Raw genomic sequence first — 19,681 nt, 5'->3', positions numbered from 1 at the left:
ACAAGCAGGGGGAGTGGGAGAGGAAGAAGCAGGCTCCCAGCGGAGCAGGGAGCCCGATGCGGGGCTCCATCCTAGGACTCCGGGATCACGCCCTGAGCAGAAGGCAGACGCTTAACGACTGAGCCACCCAGGCGCCCCAACACATGTATTTTTTTAACCAGGCAGTAGTTTGACTACCCCAGTTTGACCAAATTCGTTAAATAGCTTAAGACTCTGAAATAGTTCCTCGCACTACAATTATGTATTTTTAAAAGTCTGATTTTCATAAGGGACACATTTCTCCATGGATATGAAATGGAAATGATTGATAGACAAGTAAGAGAGAAAGAGACATAGATTTTTAAATGGATCCACTTAAGCAAGGAAGATTTCTTCAATGATATGAATTTGAAGAACAAAAGTAGTTTCACAGTAGACCATCTAATGGTTTGAGATAATTTTCCAGGGCAGCAAAAGGCGGAAATATACATCAGACAAAAGGGAGCTATCCAGAATGATACTTTTGAACTAAATTTAAAAAAAGAAGGAATTGAGGCCAATTAGAAGACAGTGGGAGTCCAGATGAATCCCATGTTCTTGTTCAGATGATGAGCTGAGAGCATGGACGATAGCCGTATTGTTGGCAGCTGAGATCAACCATCCTGCCAGGGCCAAAGCCTACAAGACTTTTTTTGTGGCACTGGTCCAGTACGTTAATCTCTTCCTGGGCCATATTTGGCTCTTTCCCCTTAGAATTCAGTACCCTTGGACCCCAACACATTCTGTTTTTTTCCCAGGCCCTCATGTAATTTCACACTATTTGACTCTGATTCCTAGGGGCTGAATGTATGTAGACAAGAATTGGACTGATTTAAAAGGTGTTGTGTTTCCCCTGTGATTCAGATCGCCTCAACCTCCCGAGTGTGCTGGTGTTGAACAGCTGTGGGATAACATGTGCAGGAGACGAGAAAGAAATCGCTGCCTTCTGTGCTCACGTGTCAGAACTAGATCTTTCTGACAACAAACTCGAAGACTGGCATGAGGTAAAGTTTTCATGTTGCTGCATTTTGGCGACTTCTGCCGAATTCCTGGTTCTCACCTGAGATTCTTGTCCCTGTGTCGCAAGATAAAAAATGGACCGCTTCAGCTGTTCTATGGTGATTTTTCAATTAACATTGTTATTGCGAATTTGTTTTTCATTAATATGAAAAGCACTGGGGAGCATTGAGAGGTTAATAAGACCACAGAGGTTTAGACTGCTAGCAATGAGTTGGGTTTTTTACTGTCTCACTGGTTTACACATCCTGTGTTCATTCTGGACCACCATTTCAACATTTAGTGCTCAAAATTGACATAAAAATTGCTTTGAGCTCTAAACTCAGATTATAAAAATATTTTTTTTGGTACTGAAATTTACTCCAAATATTTTAGAACTTTCCCTTATTTTATTAAGTCTCATGGGTGGTTTGACATAACTGATGTCTTTTGACCTCAGAGTAAGTCACACCAAGCAGACAAATAAAAGTATTACAGCATTCTTTTATTGTTATATGTAACATTGCCTACCTGACGATAACATTACCTCGTGGAAGCTATGCTTAAGAATTAGGGGGAAATAGTTCTTTTTCGTTGATTCATTCTCCTGCCATAATTTGGGATCTTCTTTCTTGAGAAAGCTTCCTGATGGATCTTTCTGCCTCTGGTTTTATTTTGCTTCCTGTAAACTATCTTCTATAGTGTGACCAGACCCCTTTTAATCAATGAAAAAGATTAAAGTCCTATAGTTGCTCAAAGTCCTATCGTTGTTTTTCACCGCCTAGAAACTAGGGCCTGGACGCTGTAAATGTAGCCTCTACCATATGGCCCTTGGCTACTTTTAGAGCTTTACCTCCATCTTTAGCCATATGCTTTTTCTTGCAGCTCATGATTAACTCTTGACATGAAAAGCTTCCTTGCTTTTATTCATTCTGAATCTACTGCTCTTTTTCCTTGTCTACCTGACCTCTTCCTCTGTATCTTTCAAGACTTGGCCCAAGTCGCTATTCCTCTATGAAACTTTCCCTGGCTCTCACTCAGGAAGAGGCAGATTATCCCAGTACCTATATCACGATGCTGCGATAAATGCAATCACTTATCACAACGTAGTGCAATCTCTTACTTACTTGACAGTTTTCCTAAGACTGTGAGCTTATTCAAAGTAGAGATTTTTGTCTTTATTACCATCAGCACCCAGAGTGTCATACTAGGTACTCAAATGTTTATTGATTGCATTAATGAACAAACGATTATATCTTAAGGATCAATCAAAACCACTTGCTTCAACTTTTCCTATGATCTTAAGAAACTCACTTAATCCTTTAGTGCTTCACTTTGCTCATCCCTAAGACAGGGCTGCAGATAAAATTCATCATTGAGGGCTTTGTAGGTATTAAATGCTATACAAATCTGAAGACAGCTTTTTTAAGAAAATTCTGTCTACAACCTAGTCTTCTTCAGCTTTTCTTATATTTCTCTGTTTCATTGTCTAATCTGATAACTATGCTTCTGGTTATATTTCCTATTTTTATTGAGATGTTTACCAAATTCTTTGAGATGCACACCAAATTCTTTGAGATGCATGTTTGATTTTTAAGTGACTTGTTAATATGTGCCGATTTACTGGGCTGTTCCAAGAAATAATCTCTGTTTGTACATGTGTTTATTAATTCATGTATCTAAACAACTAGTATAGTTCACTGTTATGCAGATTACAGTTTGTGCCTTCTTGGTCCTTTGAGATGCTTAAGTGACGTGCGTGCTCTGTCCACACTGCACAGATGCCAGAAGAGCTGCCTTGTTCACCCTCCTCCCTGATTCCCCCAGTAGTCTGCTGCTGAACGTCTGGTGAGAGTTTTTAACCTGCATGGGTGACAAGTCAGACCAAATTTTTCTCTGAATCTTTTCACCTCCTATGTTCATAGGCTGATTCCCTTAAATGTGTTTCTTTGGGAGTGTAAAATTTCAGAAAGGTTTTGTGCTTCGTGCTCTGACCATGTACATAAGCTAAGCCTTTGCCAAGAGGTGGGAGCAGTTCCATAGTGATAGAGCTGCTGCCTCAGGAGAACAATCTATGTCAGTATGGATCAGAACACAAAGTTCACGGGGCGCCTGGGTGGCACAGCGGTTAAGCGTCTGCCTTCGGCTCAGGGCGTGATCCCGGCGTTATGGGATCGAGCCCCACATCAGGCTCCTCCGCTATAAGCCTGCTTCTTCCTCTCCCACTCCCCCTGCTTGTGTTCCCTCTCTCGCTGGCTGTCTCTCTCTCTGTCAAATAAATAAATAAAATCTTTAAAAAAAAAAAAAAAGAACACAAAGTTCACACTAGGCAATTCAGCCTTTTCTCTGCTTAGACAAAGGTCTACACTAAATATTTTCCAGGCCGCACGGACATATATGGACAGAGGGTCCTGTGTTCCTTTGAGCTCTGTTTGTGCTCCGTGGATATCTTCTTACATGTGCTCTATAGTCTGTTTCCAGGCAGTTTTCAAATAAGTCTTCGCTTCTGCTACCCTTCAGTCTTCCATCTTCCAATTTATTTTTATTTTCATCATTCCTTTATTTTTTGCCCTTTGCTTTAACTGTAGTTGATCCCAATCTTCTAGAATATCTATCAGAGCACAGGGAGGTGGGAGAAGTACTGACAGCAGAAGCATATTGATTTTTAGGATTGATTAAACTCTTTGCTAGGCTACCAATGCCTCATAGGTCACAGTTTTAAGATGTTACATTTCAACCCCATTGCAACCCATATACCTGATGAGCAAAAAGATAATTTGTCCTTGGCCATTAAGTAAGTTTATTTTGGCCTGTATTTGAGATAGCAAAATAATATAGTCTGTTCTTTTAGTGTTTTGAATGGTCACTAATGTTATAAGTTACTTCTTTTGTAGTTTAAACTACTGGCTGCTGGATATCCAGAGATAAAGATAAATACAAGTGAGAGGTGTAATACTGTTGGAGGAGGCAAAGATCTGTCTCCATCCTTCTAAAATTGGGCTTCCACGTGTGAAAAAGGATGGATTTTTTTAGCTTTTGACTTGAATTTTAGCTAAGTACATTTTCGTCTCACCTTTCCCAAGGCATCTCCTTTTTCCTCCCTTCCTTATCAAAACCATTTTATAAAAGAAATTAAACCAAGTAGTTGAGAGGAGGGAGGAATTAGCCCCTCAGGTGATGCAGAGAATACCTTGGGTATAAGTTACAGATTGTAATCTTACAACCCTTTCCCCTTTTTTCTTAAAACTTTAGTTTCTTCATTTCTAGAAGCCAGAGTAGAGGGTCCTCTATTAAATCATAGAATTGTGGAGACCGAGAAGGTCATGTTAAGTTCTTGTCCGTGCTTCTGTGCATGAACAACGCAGGATTAAACTGCAGGGGTTCGTTTGCATGCAGACTTCTTACAGGACATTACTGTAAATAAAATTCCTCTTCCTTACGGTGTTCTTAATAATATTTTCTCTAGGTGGGTGGGGTATGGGCTAAATGGGTGATGGAAATTAAGGAGAGCACTTGTGATGAGCACTGGGTGTTATATGTAAGTGATGAATCACCAAATTCTACTCCTGAAACCAATATTACACTCTACATTAACTAATTAGAATTTTAATTAAAACTTGAAACATAAGGAAAAAAAAGTACAAAGGTTAAGTATAAAAGAGGATCTCTCTCTCTTTTTTTTTTTTTTTTTTTGAGATGGGGGGAGAGAGAGAGAGAGAGAGAGAGGGTGAGGAGGGGCAAAGGAAGAGAGAGAGAATTCCAAGCAGGCTCCAGGCCCAGCATGGAGCCCAATATGGGGCTCAATCCCACGACCCTGAGATCATGACCTGAGCCGAAATCAAGAGTTGGATGCTTAACTGAGCCACCCAGGCGCCCCAAGAGGGTCTCTTTTGTGTAAAATTCTAGAATAGCTAGAGATGTAAGTATATATGTTGGAATATGCATACTTTTTTTTTTTTTCTGGGAAGAATCACAAGAAAAATTTCAATTTGTTCTGTTCGAATTTCATAACTGTGAACATTTTGTTATTGTTTTGTTTTGACGTCAGTGAAGATAGTGGGCTGTTGAATTTAGGCTGTTTTTTCATTTTCTTTATGTTTCTCTACATGAAAACAAAATAAAACACATGTTACTACAACAAAGCAAAAGCAAAACAAAAAAATTTTCTCTTGCTCACTTTATTGTAAGAATACAGTCTGTAATACATACAACATACAAGGTATGTTAATCGACTGTTGATGTTATCTGTAAGGCTTCCTATCCACAGTAAGCTGTCAGTAAAGTTTTGGAGGAGTCAAAATGTACAGGAAGATTTTCAGCTTTGTAGGTGTTGGCGCCCCCTAACTTCTGCATTGTTCAAGGGTCCGCTGTATCACAGTAGCTAGAGGAGTCTTTTCTTTTTTCTTTTTAGAATTTAAAAAAAGGTAAGTCAGTGTACTGCTCTAGAAACTTACTGAATGTTTGTCAGCGTTTGCTATTAGGACATTTTTATAAGTAAACTTAATTAATATACTCTCTAAAATCTTATCATTAATGTAAGGTACCCCAAAATCCTTTTTAACATTAGCCTTTTAAAGAATGTAGCTATTTATTTCTAACATAAATTATCTTTTCCCGTCTAAATTATTTGACTGTAGTCCAGTTACAATTTTTTAGAATATTCCAAAGCTAATAAGTCATTGTTCTAAATCTTTATTATCATGGGACGGCAGTATAGATGCAGAATATGAGGAAGATTGTATCACACAATTTCTGGGAGAATTCCTCCAAAAACCTTTAAATTATCCATTTGGGGGTATTTTTTTCTTTTTATTATAAAAATAAAATATGAGGAATGGTGGTTAGCAAGAGGTTTATGTTTTTATTTAACTGGGGTTATATGATCATTGTTATTCTTCATGCTGTACTTGGGGTGCAATTCCTCTTCATGTTCTTTTGCCCTTAAAAGAGTTGAAGCCAGGCCGACTGTCATCTCCTGTACGGGAGCCCTTCGCAGCGTTGGTATTCAGGCCGTTGAGTGCAGTACAGGACCAATCCGTGTGTGGACCATTTAGTTGTGTGGTAGCCACAGACTGAACTCCACATCCTGGCCGTACGTCACACAAATGCTTGGTACCATTGGATCACAAAAGGGATAAGGCGAGAGAATATGTGCAGACTGGTATAAATGACTTACATTTTACACTGAAGCCTAGTGTGTTTTTCTCTAAAAGATAGCTCATTTCTTCATTTGCAAAATGAAGATAAAGATGGTCCCACTTCACAAGGTTAGTGTGTGGTACAGCTGGACTAGTGTGAAGACCGTGCCCTCTGACCTGCTTCTCTGAACCTTCTTGGCATTAGTCCACTTCCCGGTGATTTCAGAGCTCCTGACCCGTGTAGTACACATAAATCCGAGGTGAAATACACATTACTTTTTCTTTCCACCTGTAGTTCTCAACACTGGGTACCTTTCTGGCATAAGCTATGGAGCTCTGGCAAGGAACAGAATCCAGGTCCCAACAATGAAGCTCATCTCACCTTCGAAGCTCTTGATTTAATAATTTATGGTAGATCCTGGGAATTAGTGTATTTTTGAAATTATACCAATGATTTTATTTTTTTTAAAGATTTTATTTTATTTATTTGAGAGAGAAAGAGAGAGCTCATGTGGGAGGGTAGGGGGAAAGGCAGAGGGAGAAGCAGATGCCCGCGGGGCAGGGAGTCTTATGTGGGGCTCAATCCCAAGACTCCGAAATCATAACCCAAGCCGAAGGCAGCTGCTCAACAGACTGAGCCACCCAGGCACCCCATACCAATGATTTTAAATAGGACATATTTAAATAAAAATAAATACAGTATAACATACAGCCAGGTTGACATGTTGGTTCGTACTATACTTATTATGTTAGTAATAGTTATATTTACTGAATGATTTTGTGCCATTATTCAGCAAACATTAGGCGCCCACTATGCAGTAGTGAACTAGGTAAGTACTATCCTTGCTTTCATGGAGTTTATATGCTATTGGGGAATAGGTAAGGAAATAAATTTCTGAAAGGTGTACCAATCACTGTGTTAAGTGCTTTACACATGTATTAATCCAATTCACAGTCCTGTGAAACAGGTGGGTCCTGTTTTCACTGTGTTACAAATGAGACGAGGGAAAGTGAAATAACCCATCAGACCGCACAGCTAGGAAATGTTGGAACCTGGTTTGAACCCAGGTTTTTTGACTGTGAAACCAATGCTAACTATTCTGTTCTACTCCTTTACTCATAAAGTTTAGTCACCACATTGAGGCTTAATCCATTTACTGGGCTAACATTTACTTCATACTTGTTTAAGTTAGTTCTTTATTCTTTTTTCCGGGGTATATTTATAATTTACCGGTGGTGGTATGCTAGAAGAACAGTGGTTCCGATTTTTAAATCCTAGATTTGGTTTTTATGACGCTGAGACCTTAGTCAAATTATTTAACATTTCCAAGCCTCAGTTTCTTCATTTTTTAACATGTAGATAGTTATCTTGCAAGTTGTTTTGAAAATTGAGTGAAATAAGCTATATCAAAGAGACGAGTACTATGCAGAGCAAATAGTTAAGATCAGGAATGCTGATTTCCTTTTTTAAAAAAACTCTTCTACCAAGTTGCTAGCTAAATCATTAAATTGATGATCGTGTTTTCTCTTTTCTTATGTAGTTATGGATGCTTTTTGGTTTTTGAGTATATGTATTTTGAAGTTTGATCATCTTTGAACCAAGCTGAAACCGTTTCTAAGTGATCGTGGCTGTGTAGTCAATTTGGAACACTTGAGCTGTTACTGTGTGTTCTTCAATAAACCTTTAATTAGCCTTAATGTTGTACGGAGGACAAAAGAAGGGGAAATTCAAAGAGAATTACATGACCCAGTCTCAGCTCTTTAGAAACTTGCAGCCTAAAATGTCCTTGAAACTGTCTTTTCTCCATTTATCAAAGAGAATATCATATAGAACAAAATCAGAAACCTTGCCCAAGGCAACATGGAAGGTCTTTCTTTTGTACCATTAATTTTCAATGATGTCACTGTTTCATAGAAAGATTAAATTATTTGCTGAGATTTGTTGAAATTACTCTTGCCCTCTGCAGGCACCATCACTAACACAGGACTCCCTAATATGAATGGCCCCTCTCGTGGAGATCCATCACTTAAGCTTTGTGAGCATGCTATTTAAAAACTCCTCTGACTGCTGCCTGATATGCATTTCTTTTTTTCTCCCTAGGTCAGTAAAATTGTGTCAAATGTTCCCCAGTTGGAGTTTCTAAACCTGAGTTCCAACCCTCTGAATTTGTCGGTTTTAGAAAGAACATGTGCTGGGTCCTTCTCTGGGGTTCGCAAACTTGTCCTCAACAACAGCAAAGCTTCTTGGGAGACAGTCCACACGATACTGCAGGAGTTACCAGAGTAAGCCCAGAGAGCATGATGGAGAGGGGTCGCCATCTTTGTTAGTACATAGAATTACTGCTGATCTCCCATCTCAGAAACGCTAGAACAGCAGAGTGGATGGAGAATGAGGTCAGAAGAATGAAGTAATAAGAATGAGGGTGTGAGGGTCATTTAGTAGCATTTTCATTGCAATACGTGCTCAGTGTTTAGTAGCACCAAGACATAGGATCTGTCATCCTTTGGCTAGAAAATATACCTGAGAAGCACTTTTCCATTTTAATCTTCTGATTACCTGATTTCAGAATTTTGCCTCGGAGCTTTTCTTTGGGAGGAAAAAAAAAATCATAGTATCTATAAAATATGTTAATGCTTAGATGATTAAGTGCCTCGCTGGCCTGATGGGAAAATGGAACTCTTTTCAATAGATTAAACAAGAAATTATGTTTCTGTTTGTCAGTTTAGAAATACTCTCTTAGATTTGTTTGTATCTAGCTTTGAGTATGCACGTAAGTGTTCAAAGGAAGTAGTTCGAAGAAATATGTGAAACTATAGTTTGTCTAACTGTGGAAATGATAAAGGCCTTTTGAATCTGTTCTCTCCCCATTTATTCCATCCGAGTTTCTCACTGTCCCTCTCATGAGATTGGTTTCCTCACTGCATGCAGGTTCTAGCACAGCATAGAATGAGCTTTTAAATCCCAGTACCACTTACTGACCATATGACCTTTGATAAGGTCATTAACCTCACTAAGCTCAGTTTCCTTGTCTATAAAATGGACATAGTTGTATCTATCTTGCAGAAATAGCAGTACAGTCCATGAAGCACTTGGAGCAGGGCCTGCTTCATGGTAGGAATTCAGTAAATGACAGTTACTATTTCTGTTTCTAAACATTTTATTCATGCTGTTTATGGGATTTTCCTCTATGTCCTTGCAACTTATGCCAGTCTACCCTTCCTTCCAGGCCATGCATTCTTTCCTGATTATTCTAACTGCAATTTCAATTCCACTCCTGTATGAACTGCTATTGTACTTGGAGTTAGTACTGCTTTATTTGGCATTTAGTTATTTAAGCACAAAATTGATTTAGTCCTGGGTTATATCATTCTCTGCTGTTTTATGTGTTTTAGGTTTTGTCTTCCCAGCTCTATGTAAGCTTTAGGAAGACGTCTTTATATTTTCCCCACAATCCCTACCAGAGTCTCCCACGTAGTAGGCACTTATCTACTGAACAAATGAAAGTAGCTGCAAAGTAGAAACTTAACTGCTTTAAACAATGAAATATTTCCTTTTCTCTCTGCAGTTTGGAGGAGCTCTTCCTGTGCCTTAATGACTATGAAACAGTGTCTTGTCCTTCTATTTGCTGTCATTCTCTTAAGCTACTACATATAACAGACAATAACCTCCAAGACTGGACTGAAATCCGGAAGTTAGGAGTTATGTTTCCTTCACTGGATACTCTCGTCCTGGCTAACAATCATCTGAATGCTATTGAGGAGCCTGATGATTCACTGGCCAGGTTGTTCCCTAATCTGCGATCCATCAGCCTCCACAAGTCAGGTGAGGCACCGGCTTGTTCTCGTTCTACAAGCAAATCGATCTGAGCGTATGCATGAAATAAATGAAAGCCTGTTTCTTTCACTCGTGGCTCTGGCTTCTTATAGGATGCGTTTTCAAGAGTAACATGCAGATGCCTATTGATTAGCTAAATTTAAGGTGTTCGTTTTCATGAATGCTCTGATAAATGTCAAGTGGCAGAGCATCCTATTTTATCTATTAAAGGGGTCCTGCTATGAAAGGAGTGAGGTGAAATTGATGAATTGGACAGTAAAAGGCAGAGTAAGAGGAGTACAGAGAATTACAAACTAGACTATTTTGTCTGGATTTAGATTAAGGAATTTCAACCTACTATACCTTGTAAAGGCTCACTTTTCTAGTATTTATATATGATTGATTGCCAGTTTGCTGCCATCCAATTCTGTGTCTCACGGGAATACATATTTTTAGCCTATTTTTTTTAAATTAATAAACTTCATCTTTTTAGGACAGTTTTAAATTCAGAACAGAATTGATCAGGAAGTACGACGTTTCCACATCCTCCCTGCTCTCACATACGCACAGCCACCCCACTGTCAGCGTGCCAGCACCAAAGTGATATATCTCTTCTAGTTGAGCCTATGTTGTCCCATCACCCAAAGTCCACGGTTTACATGAGGGTTCACTCTTGGTGTTGTACATTCTGTGGGTTTGGACAAATGTGTAATGACATGTCTCCTCCTTTATAGTATCATTCATAGTAGCTTCACTGTCCTGACTACCTTCTATGTTTTGCCTGTTCGTCTCTCCGTACCCCCCAACCCCTGACAACCACTGAGCTTTTTCCTGACTCCATAGTTTTGCCTTTTCCAAAATGTCGTATAGCTGGAATCATAAAGCGTGTAGCCTTTTCAGATTAGCTTCTTTAACTTAGGAATATGCATTTAAGTTTCCCCCATATCTTTGCATGGCTTGATAGCTCATTTCTTTTTAGCACTGAGTAATGTCCCATTGTCTGGATGTCCCACAGTTTATCCACTCACAAGCTGAAGGACATCCTGGTGCTTCAGAGTTTTGGCATTTATTAATAAAGCTGCAGTAAACCTCCGTGGGCAGGGTTTTATGTGGACATAAGTTTTCAGTTCACTTGGGTAAACGCCAAGGCGTGCAATTGCTAGATCATATGGTAAGAATATGTTTAGTTTTATGAGATACTGCCAGCTGTCTTCTGAAGTGGCTGCACCATGTTGCATTCCCACCAGCAAGGTCTGAGAGCTCCTGCTGCTCCACGCCTTCGTCGGCCTTTGGTGCTGTGAGTGCTCTGTGTTTTGGCCATTCTTACAGGTGTATAGTGGAACTTTGTTTTAACTTGAAGTTCTCTAATGACATATGACGTTGAGCATTTTTTCATATGCTTCCCATTTGTGTATCTTCTTTGGTGAGGTGTTGGTTCAGGTCTTTTGCTCATTTTTTAATTAGGGTTGTTCATTTTCTTATTGTTGAGTTTTAAGAGTTCTTTGCATGTTTTGGATAACGATCCTTTATCATATATGTCTTTAGCAAATATATTCTTCCAGTCTGTGGCTTTTCTTATTCTCTTGACATTGTCTGTCAGCCTATTTCTTAAAATAACTTTGTAACTAAAAATAACTCTAATCTACAATCGAAAAAACATACACAGTTTAATTTGCCTAGAAGTCATAAGAGTAGGAATTAGGTTTTAAAAACCAGTATTTTGCCTAAGGAAGCTGTTGATTGCACAACTCGACACCCCTTGAGCTAACCCTGTTCTTCCTGCTGGATGGAAATAAAATTCTGAAGGGAAGAGAGTGGTTGTGGCTTGGAATAGCTATGTACCAGAGCCCTCGTATATTGCTCCTCTGCTTTTACCCATGCTGCAGGTGGATAGAAATAGGAAGGGACTACCTTCTCTGAAATAGATTTAACGTGTTATAAAATTGACCAGCTTCATTATTACAGGCATATTTTTCCTAGCAGTGCCAAGTATCGACTTGGAATGATATATTTGCTCACAGCCATAGGAAGAATTTTTTTTTTTTAAGCATGAAACAGTTTTAATTTGTTGAATGTTCTTACCAATGGTTCAGGTTCTCTGTTTTTGTTTTACTTTTTTTTTTTTTTTAAGATTTTATTTATTTATTTGACAGAGAGCAAGACAGCCAGCGAGAGAAGGAACACAAGCAGGGGGAGTGGGAGAGGAAGAAGCAGAGCAGGCTCCCAACGGGGCAGGGAGCCCAATGTGGGGCTCCATCCCAGGACTCTGTGATCACGCCCTGAGCCGAAGCAGATGCTTAACAACAGGCACCCCTGTTTGTTTTATTTTTTAAAATCTGTTTTCCCTGTCCGCAAAATGAGGATAGTATGTAAGAAAGAAAATATTTAGTTTCTGCTTCTGCTGACCTTGCCCCGTTTTAGAATTTGTTAGGTAAAAATTTGAGTCTGACAATATCAACTCTGATCAGAAGTTCTGTTCTGTGAGTCTGTATTTGATGAAAGACTTGACCCACATCACCTTTTTTATGTAATCATGGCATACACCTTGCTTACTGAAACCACCAGAGATGCTCTTTACAAGTCATTTGGGTGGAGAATCAGTACATTAGTGGGGTGTTGGAGAATAAAGTTCTCTGTCCTTGACCACTGGGGTCACAGGGATAGGAGAGGCTATAGGGAAGTTTTTATGGTGTTTATTCTGTTCTTTCCTCGGATGAAGAAGATGTTCAGGATCTCTAACTAGGTTATAAGGATTTTAACATTTCAGGAATTAATTGAAGTAATTTTTTTCTATGTTCGTCTTCTTATTTGTGCGCTTTTCTGTATTTACTTAAACAGTATGTTTCTCAAATTAGGTTTGCAGTCCTGGGAAGACATTGACAAACTAAATTCATTTCCCAAACTTGAAGAAGTGAGATTGCTAGGAATTCCTCTTCTGCAGCCATATACCACCGAGGAACGGAGGAAATTGGTAATAGCCAGGTCTGTTGTCCTGATTACTCTCCTTTCTTCTCTCGGGGCCTTGTTTCATTAGAAGGCTAATGCCCTACTGGGGGGGGAGTGCCCTGTAAGTTTATCTGTTTCTTGTACCTTCAAACCCTAGGAGAAAAGGAACTCAATATGGTAAGAAAGGAAATGTAATTGGCCTGCCAACACCACTGAAACATTCCCTCACAAATCTATTCTATTTTTATACTTTTTAATATTTACAATATTTGAAGTCCTGTTTTGGATTATGAAGAAAAATTAGATATAATAAGGAATGATTCAATTTTAGTTGTCTATATTTTCTCTGTTAACATAGTGGTCATTTAAAGTGTAAATACCTAAATATTGGGATATTTCATTAGTGTGAAACTTAAGAGAGCAGCGTCTATGTTTTCTTCTTGAGTATAGAGTGACTCAAACATGACTCAAACATCGTTCTGTTCTTCCTCTGACTCTTCTGCCTTTTGTGTCTCTGACTCTGCTCCCCAAGACCACTGAAATGAGTGTTGATTTCTGTATGAGCCTTTAGCAATGATAAGATTCTGGCTAAGATGTAAAGGGCCATGGACCTTTCATCTGTTTTCATTGTGTACTATGCATAGTAGTTTTGAAAGGGGCTTTACAGTTCCTTAAAGACGAGTGGTTCTTCAAACAGGGTGTTGATCCTTCTGCCCAGCTAACACCCAGCAGATCCATACTGCTTTCCAGTTGTGGGCATACACATTAATATCTCACTGGAGAAATAAATTTCAGCGTACTTTTCTTCTAAAAAGAATAAGGCTTGTAGTAGGCCTTATGCTTTATTTTCTTTCCATAATTCTTTTGTAAAGATAATAAATTAATTCCTGGACAGGAGAACCCATTTGTCCTGACTTCTTGTAGACCTGTACTGTCCACTGTGGTGCCGTTAGCCCTGTGTGACTTTTGAGCACTTGAATTATGGTTAGTCTGAACTGAAAGTGTAAAATATACACTGGCCTTTAAATACTTTATATGAAAAAAAGAATGTAAAGTATCCTATTAGTTATTTTTTAGTATTGATTACAGGTTGAAGTGATTAAATCCTTGATCTATTGGATTAAATAAATTAATCAAATGAATTTCACCTGTTTTTATTTTTTTAAATATGGCTACTAGAGAATTTAAAATTATATATGTGGCCTGCATTATATTTAAGTTGGACAGTGCTGGCTAGGATCTTATTTTGGAAGGTAAGGTATAATTACAAAAGGTCAGTGTCCCATCTAAAGATGAAACTTTACATATTTTTGGTCCTTTTGTTTTATACCACTTTAGTTCACGTAAGTAGTTGTACATGAACAGAGTTACATCAAACGTGTCCTCTCAAGAGAGTAAGATGGGGCCACAAACCAGTGATTTTATTTCTAAAGCTAAATATTCTCACTGTCTTAAAATATCTTTATTTTGGTTTTTACTTACAGATTGCCATCAGTTTCCAAACTTAATGGCAGTGTTGTTACTGATGGTGAGCGAGAAGATTCTGAGAGATTTTTTATCCGTTACTACGTGGATGTTCCACAGGAGGAAGTGCCATTCAGGTAAAAGCCCCTCACTGGTTTAACAACATTTACAAGTATTGAGGCAATTTAAGAACTGTTGTGTAAGAGCAAATCTAATAATTTGTTACTGGACCCTCTTAGAGGACTTTGGTGATAGGTTAAAAAAAAAAAAAAAAAAAAAAGGAAGAAACACAAAGCAAACCCATTTTATCTCATTTTCCACAGTGTATTTCTTCTAGCCTTGCACTTGTATTAAGAATGGTTGGGTAAGTATTTGACTCCTTCCACTTCATGCTCCATATCATTGATTCCTGTTCGGTCCTCTTCTCCAGGGACACATCTTCACCTACCCCCAAAGCTGGTCTCTTCTTTCACATTGATCTGCTTTCAGGATATACTAAGTTCTGCAGTTTGGAAGATTTGGCAAATAGGCATTAGGTTGAGAGAATATGAGGAAAGGACTAGAAAACAGACTCTTGAGGAAATACTAAAGGAATTAGGATGGTCAAGAATGAAGAGAGATGCCAAGGGCTGAATTAGTAATTACCTTTAAGTATATAAGAGTTAGTATACATGGTTTGAGGAGGAACTGCCTTTTTTAATATTCATTTATTTTTTTTATTTGAGTATTGTTGGCACACAATGTCACATTAGTTTCATGTGTACAACGTAGTGATTCAGCAAGTTTGTATGTTGTGCTATGTTCACCACAAGTGTAGCTACCATCTGTCCCCGGACAATACTATTACACCATTCATTATATTCCCTGGGCTGTACCTTTTTTTTTTTTTTTAAAGATTTTATTTATTTATTCAACAGAGATAGAGACAGCCAGCGAGAGAGGGAACACAAGCAGGAGGAGTGGGAGAGGAAGAAGCAGGCTCATAGCGGAGGAGCCTGATGTGGGGCTCGATCCCATAACGCCGGGATCACGCCCTGAGCTGAAGGCAGACGCCTAACCGCTGTGCCACCCAGGCGCCCCTGGGCTGTACCTTTTATCCATGCCATCCCTGGAAGCCTGTATCTCCCACTCCCCTTCACCCGTTTTGCCCATCGCCCAGCCCCCTTCCCCCTGGCAACTGCCAGTTCTCTGTATTTATAGGTCTGATTCTACTTTTTGCTTGTTTGTTTTGGTTTTAAAATTCCACATGTAAGTGAAATCATATGGCATTTGTCTTTATGTTATTTATTTCACTTAGTATAATATCCTGTAGTCCATCCATGTTGTCGCAAATGCCAAGATCTCATCCTTTTTTATGGCTGAGTAATATTCCACTGTGTGTGTATTTGTGTGTGTGTGTGTGTGCGCGCGCGCCACATCTTTATCCATTCATCTATTTGTGGACACTTGAGTTGCTTCCATATCTTGGCTACTGTAAATAATGTTGCAGTAAACATAGGGTGCATATATCTTTTCAAATGAATGTTTGTATATTCTTTGGGTAAATACCCAAAAGTGGAATAGCTGGGTTATCTGGTAGTTCTGTTCTTCATTTTTTGAGGAACCGCCACACTGTTTTCCACAGTGACTGCACCAATTTACATTCCTACCAACAGTGCATGACAGTTGGGAAGGAGCTACATTTAATACTCCATAATTGCAAAAGGAAATGTAGCAGGTATAATATGGGTAAATATACAAGAAAAAAAAAATACCCCCAAAACTGGTTTCTGGGTTTTGGTAACTAGAACCACTTACTAAAAATATTATATGCTTTCCTTAATAACTTTAACAAATAATATGAAATCACGTTAGACAAATAGGATGCAAATTAGGAGTGTATGTGAGTCAAATCAGTTGGTCCTTCTGGCTACAAATTTCTGCAATTCTAATTCATGCTTACTAAACATATCTAATTTTCCCCAGACTTTTCCATTATTTACAGGCTTTGAGGGGGTTAGTCCTCTGTAAGGCTTAACCAGTACTATATAAAAAGATTTTGTGGTTTTGTTAGTAGTATTTTAAAGCCTAAATTTTTAAAAAAAATATTAGATAAATTAAGTAAGAATTTTGAAGATTGCTTTTTAAAGTTAGCTAAGCACAGCCAAGTAGGGAGAAATAAATATTATTACGCCTTGTCATTCAACCTAGAAATAGTAGGTTAGGCAGCATAAATTTTGTTTTGTTTTATTTTGGTAAAAAATAGTGTAATATCTATAGTTTCATTTGATTCCGTCTAACTTATTAGTGGGAGAAGTAAATATTTGGGCTTTGGCCATAAGTCCATCATTATAGTTTATTTAATTTCATCCACTACAAGGAGTAGTATATATACATGACAGTATGTGGTTTTCTGTCCTGATAGCATAAGTACCCTAAAGTGCCTATAGGCCTCTGCACTAGTCTGTATTCTTGAATGCAGGTCACAGAAATCATCTTTAATCACAGAAGGAATTTATTAGAAGGATATTGAGAAACTACAAGAATTGTTAGGCAAGCTGAGGAACCAGATGTAGATAGGAACCAGGAGCAGCAAGGACAGCCAGGGTTTTACCTTGTATTTGGCATCATGTGTCTCTGCTGGCACTGTCCTCCCTAGACACCACAATGCCCAACTTTCACCACTGGACACTTGTGGCTGTGCCACAGGGTGTGCTGAAAATAATCTCTCACTGACCTTTGCCTTGTTCCCTGAGAGTCAGAGATCTGTGTCTGACCAATGTCTGTGTTTAGGGTATGTGCTTACATTTTGTCTTCAGAGACATAGGGTGAGGGATTATCTGTCACTTTGGCTTCTACAGTGAGAGGTAGAATCTTCCCCTGATCTTGGAACATTTCCCCAAATAGGAACAATTCAGCAAAAAGAGCATCTATTGTAGTCTGCCATTTGACTATCCAACATCTGTGCCTGTACCTTTTCCCCATAGTTGTATATATAAAAAAATTATTCTCACCTGTCCCAATGTAGTCCTTTTACAAATGAAAACACACTTCTTTCTCCATGAAATGAGATAACCTATTTATTCTAATCCTAAAGACTGTGACCAATTAGCTCCTGTAAAAGATTCAAGCTATTTTAATTACCACTCTGGCCTTGCTGCCTGTTTATGTAATTATGCCTACTTTACCACTCACTAGTGGTTAAATGTCCCCGCTTAGTCTCTTCCATTCTTCTTGAAATTGAAATGGGCAAAGTGATTTCAGTATCTTCCAGGCCTATAAAATGTTTTTCAAAGATGTGACTGTTCTACTCACTAACGTATTTTTCAAGGCCTTGGAAAAGGAAGTGTCTTCTGGGTCCTTTTAGGGTTCATGGATGGAGATGGGTGAAAAGGTACCGGGTGGCAATAATTTCCATGATTCCTGTGTCCTGAAGTGTTTTATTTTCTCCTTCTACATCAGCCCCCAAATTCATGGCATCTCAGCTTCCTGTAGCATAGACCGCCACAAGTCCAATTTCTAATCCTCCAACTAAACAGAACTTTAGAACNGCTCTCAGCCACCGAAGCTAGCTTTCTGAACTCAGAGTCTCTGGTAATGTACCTGTATCAACAACATCAGCGAGATCTAGAATTGCTACTTCTTCCTTGGTCAGCACGCTCAGAATCTATTCCTGTACTCATTTCCTGTATTTTTGTCCATATAACCAAAGTCTTCTAATTCTTTTGACGTTTTTGTCGTCAACCCCACAGAGCATGCTGGGATCTGATGGTAGGAGAGCGGAGTGTATGGGTAGGAGAGCAGAGTGTATTTGTAGAAGGATGAGGCAGGTGGGAATTCATTTACTCTTGCAAGGTAATTCCCTTAAGCAGGGGGATTTTACCGCCTTCTCAAGCAAGGGAGGAACAATCTCATTCAAACTGCTCGCAAGGGGGCTAAGTGAGGATTAGGGATTCAGGATGTTCCCACCCCTCAGTGTTTTCCTTTATGTAAACCTCCACTCCAATTCATCTCCCCCACCCTGCTCTTTTCCCAGCCAGTGCTTCAGCTTTCATATAATAGTCCCAGTATAGGGGCGCCTGGGTGGCACAGCAGTTAAGCGTTTGCCTTCGGCTCAGGGCGTGATCCCGGCGTTATGGGATCGAGTCCCACATCAGGCTCCTCTGCTATGAGCCTGCTTCTTCCTCTCCCACTCCCCCTGCTTGTGTTCCCTCTCTCGCTGGCTGTCTCTCTCTCTCTGTCAAATAAAAAAAAAAAAATCTTAAAAAAAATCTTAAAAAAAAAAATAATCCCAGTATGGATACAAATTTAACTGACCTGTAATTCAGCAATCTGGAGCATCAGACTGTTTTTATAGCTACCTCAGCTTTATTGTTGTAAGAGAGAAAAGAGCCTTTTCTTGAAAGTACCTGGGCTTCAGTCTGTGCTTCGAGCCTAGTTTATAGGTATTCAACCTTACTGTTCTCTTAATTTAGCCTGTCCTGTGCCTTTAGAATAGCAGGTGCTCTACCTCATAGTCTTGCCTTCTTCCTGCCCTTCATGTTGGCTTATTCTTGGCAGCACTCTCTCAATCACCTGGAGCTTTCCATGGGACCACAAGTGGTCATTAGTTATTTCACTGCTCCATGTCAAGGCCTTTGCAGAATCCCCTCCATGAGCACTGATATGACACTGGGCCAGACTAGGCCAGAACCCAATTCCAGATTGCCCGTAATTACCTGAGGGGCTCTTGCCAGTGATCTCCCTGCTGCCAATTTCTTAGTGCACACAACAAAAACCAACTCTGGCCAACTTGAGTAGGGTAGGAAGTGAGTAAAAAAATAATGAATACTGTGTGGCTCACAGAATTGACAAGAAAATTCGAGAATTAGGCTTGGGCAGGATTGATGGAAAGCCAGGCACAGCCAAGCTTTCTGTATCTCACTCTACAGACAGGATGCTTCTGACACTGCTCACTGGCCAGTCGTCACACGCTGCTAGATTTCATTGCCCGCCCCCCCCCCAAGTCCCACCAACATTTACAGCCATGCCTTCGAATTCTTGATTCTTCTGTATCTGTGAATAAGCTCTGTTAGGCCTCGTGTCTTTGCATTTCCAGTTAGGTTAGTTTGTTACCTTTCCATGTTCTGGCTTTCAGGGAAAGAAGAAAGAGAACATTTACTTCTCTTTAGCTTCTCCAGTGGAAAGTAGTTCTTGCTTCTCATCCATCTTGGGTTTCCCTCAGTTCAGAAGGGCATTCAAAGGCTGAACAGCCAAAGTTGATGTATAGCCACTGTAATAGCTGTTCCCTAGTAGTTTTTTGTCTGGTTTTTTGTTTGTTTGTTTG

General features: G+C 39.3%; 1 protein-coding gene across 2 annotated transcripts in view; it reads left to right on the top strand.

The window, feature by feature from the left end:
• The window catches only part of LOC103662490 (tubulin-specific chaperone cofactor E-like protein), a 147,072-nt gene that overhangs the window by 14,677 nt on the left and 112,714 nt on the right, over positions 1-19,681 (top strand). For both annotated transcript variants that reach the window (XM_040631114.1, XM_008689958.2), the window contains 5 exons: positions 883-1,022; positions 8,254-8,435; positions 9,719-9,975; positions 12,822-12,948; positions 14,397-14,513. In XM_040631114.1, the coding sequence (XP_040487048.1) occupies positions 883-1,022; positions 8,254-8,435; positions 9,719-9,975; positions 12,822-12,948; positions 14,397-14,513 (823 nt within the window). The remainder of the gene's footprint in view (positions 1-882; positions 1,023-8,253; positions 8,436-9,718; positions 9,976-12,821; positions 12,949-14,396; positions 14,514-19,681) is intronic.

This window comes from Ursus maritimus, unplaced genomic scaffold (assembly GCF_017311325.1).
Source record: "Ursus maritimus isolate PB19 unplaced genomic scaffold, ASM1731132v1 scaffold_16, whole genome shotgun sequence".
Taxonomy (NCBI): domain Eukaryota; kingdom Metazoa; phylum Chordata; class Mammalia; order Carnivora; family Ursidae; genus Ursus; species Ursus maritimus.
This window is presented reverse-complemented; position numbering and strand designations above follow the sequence as displayed.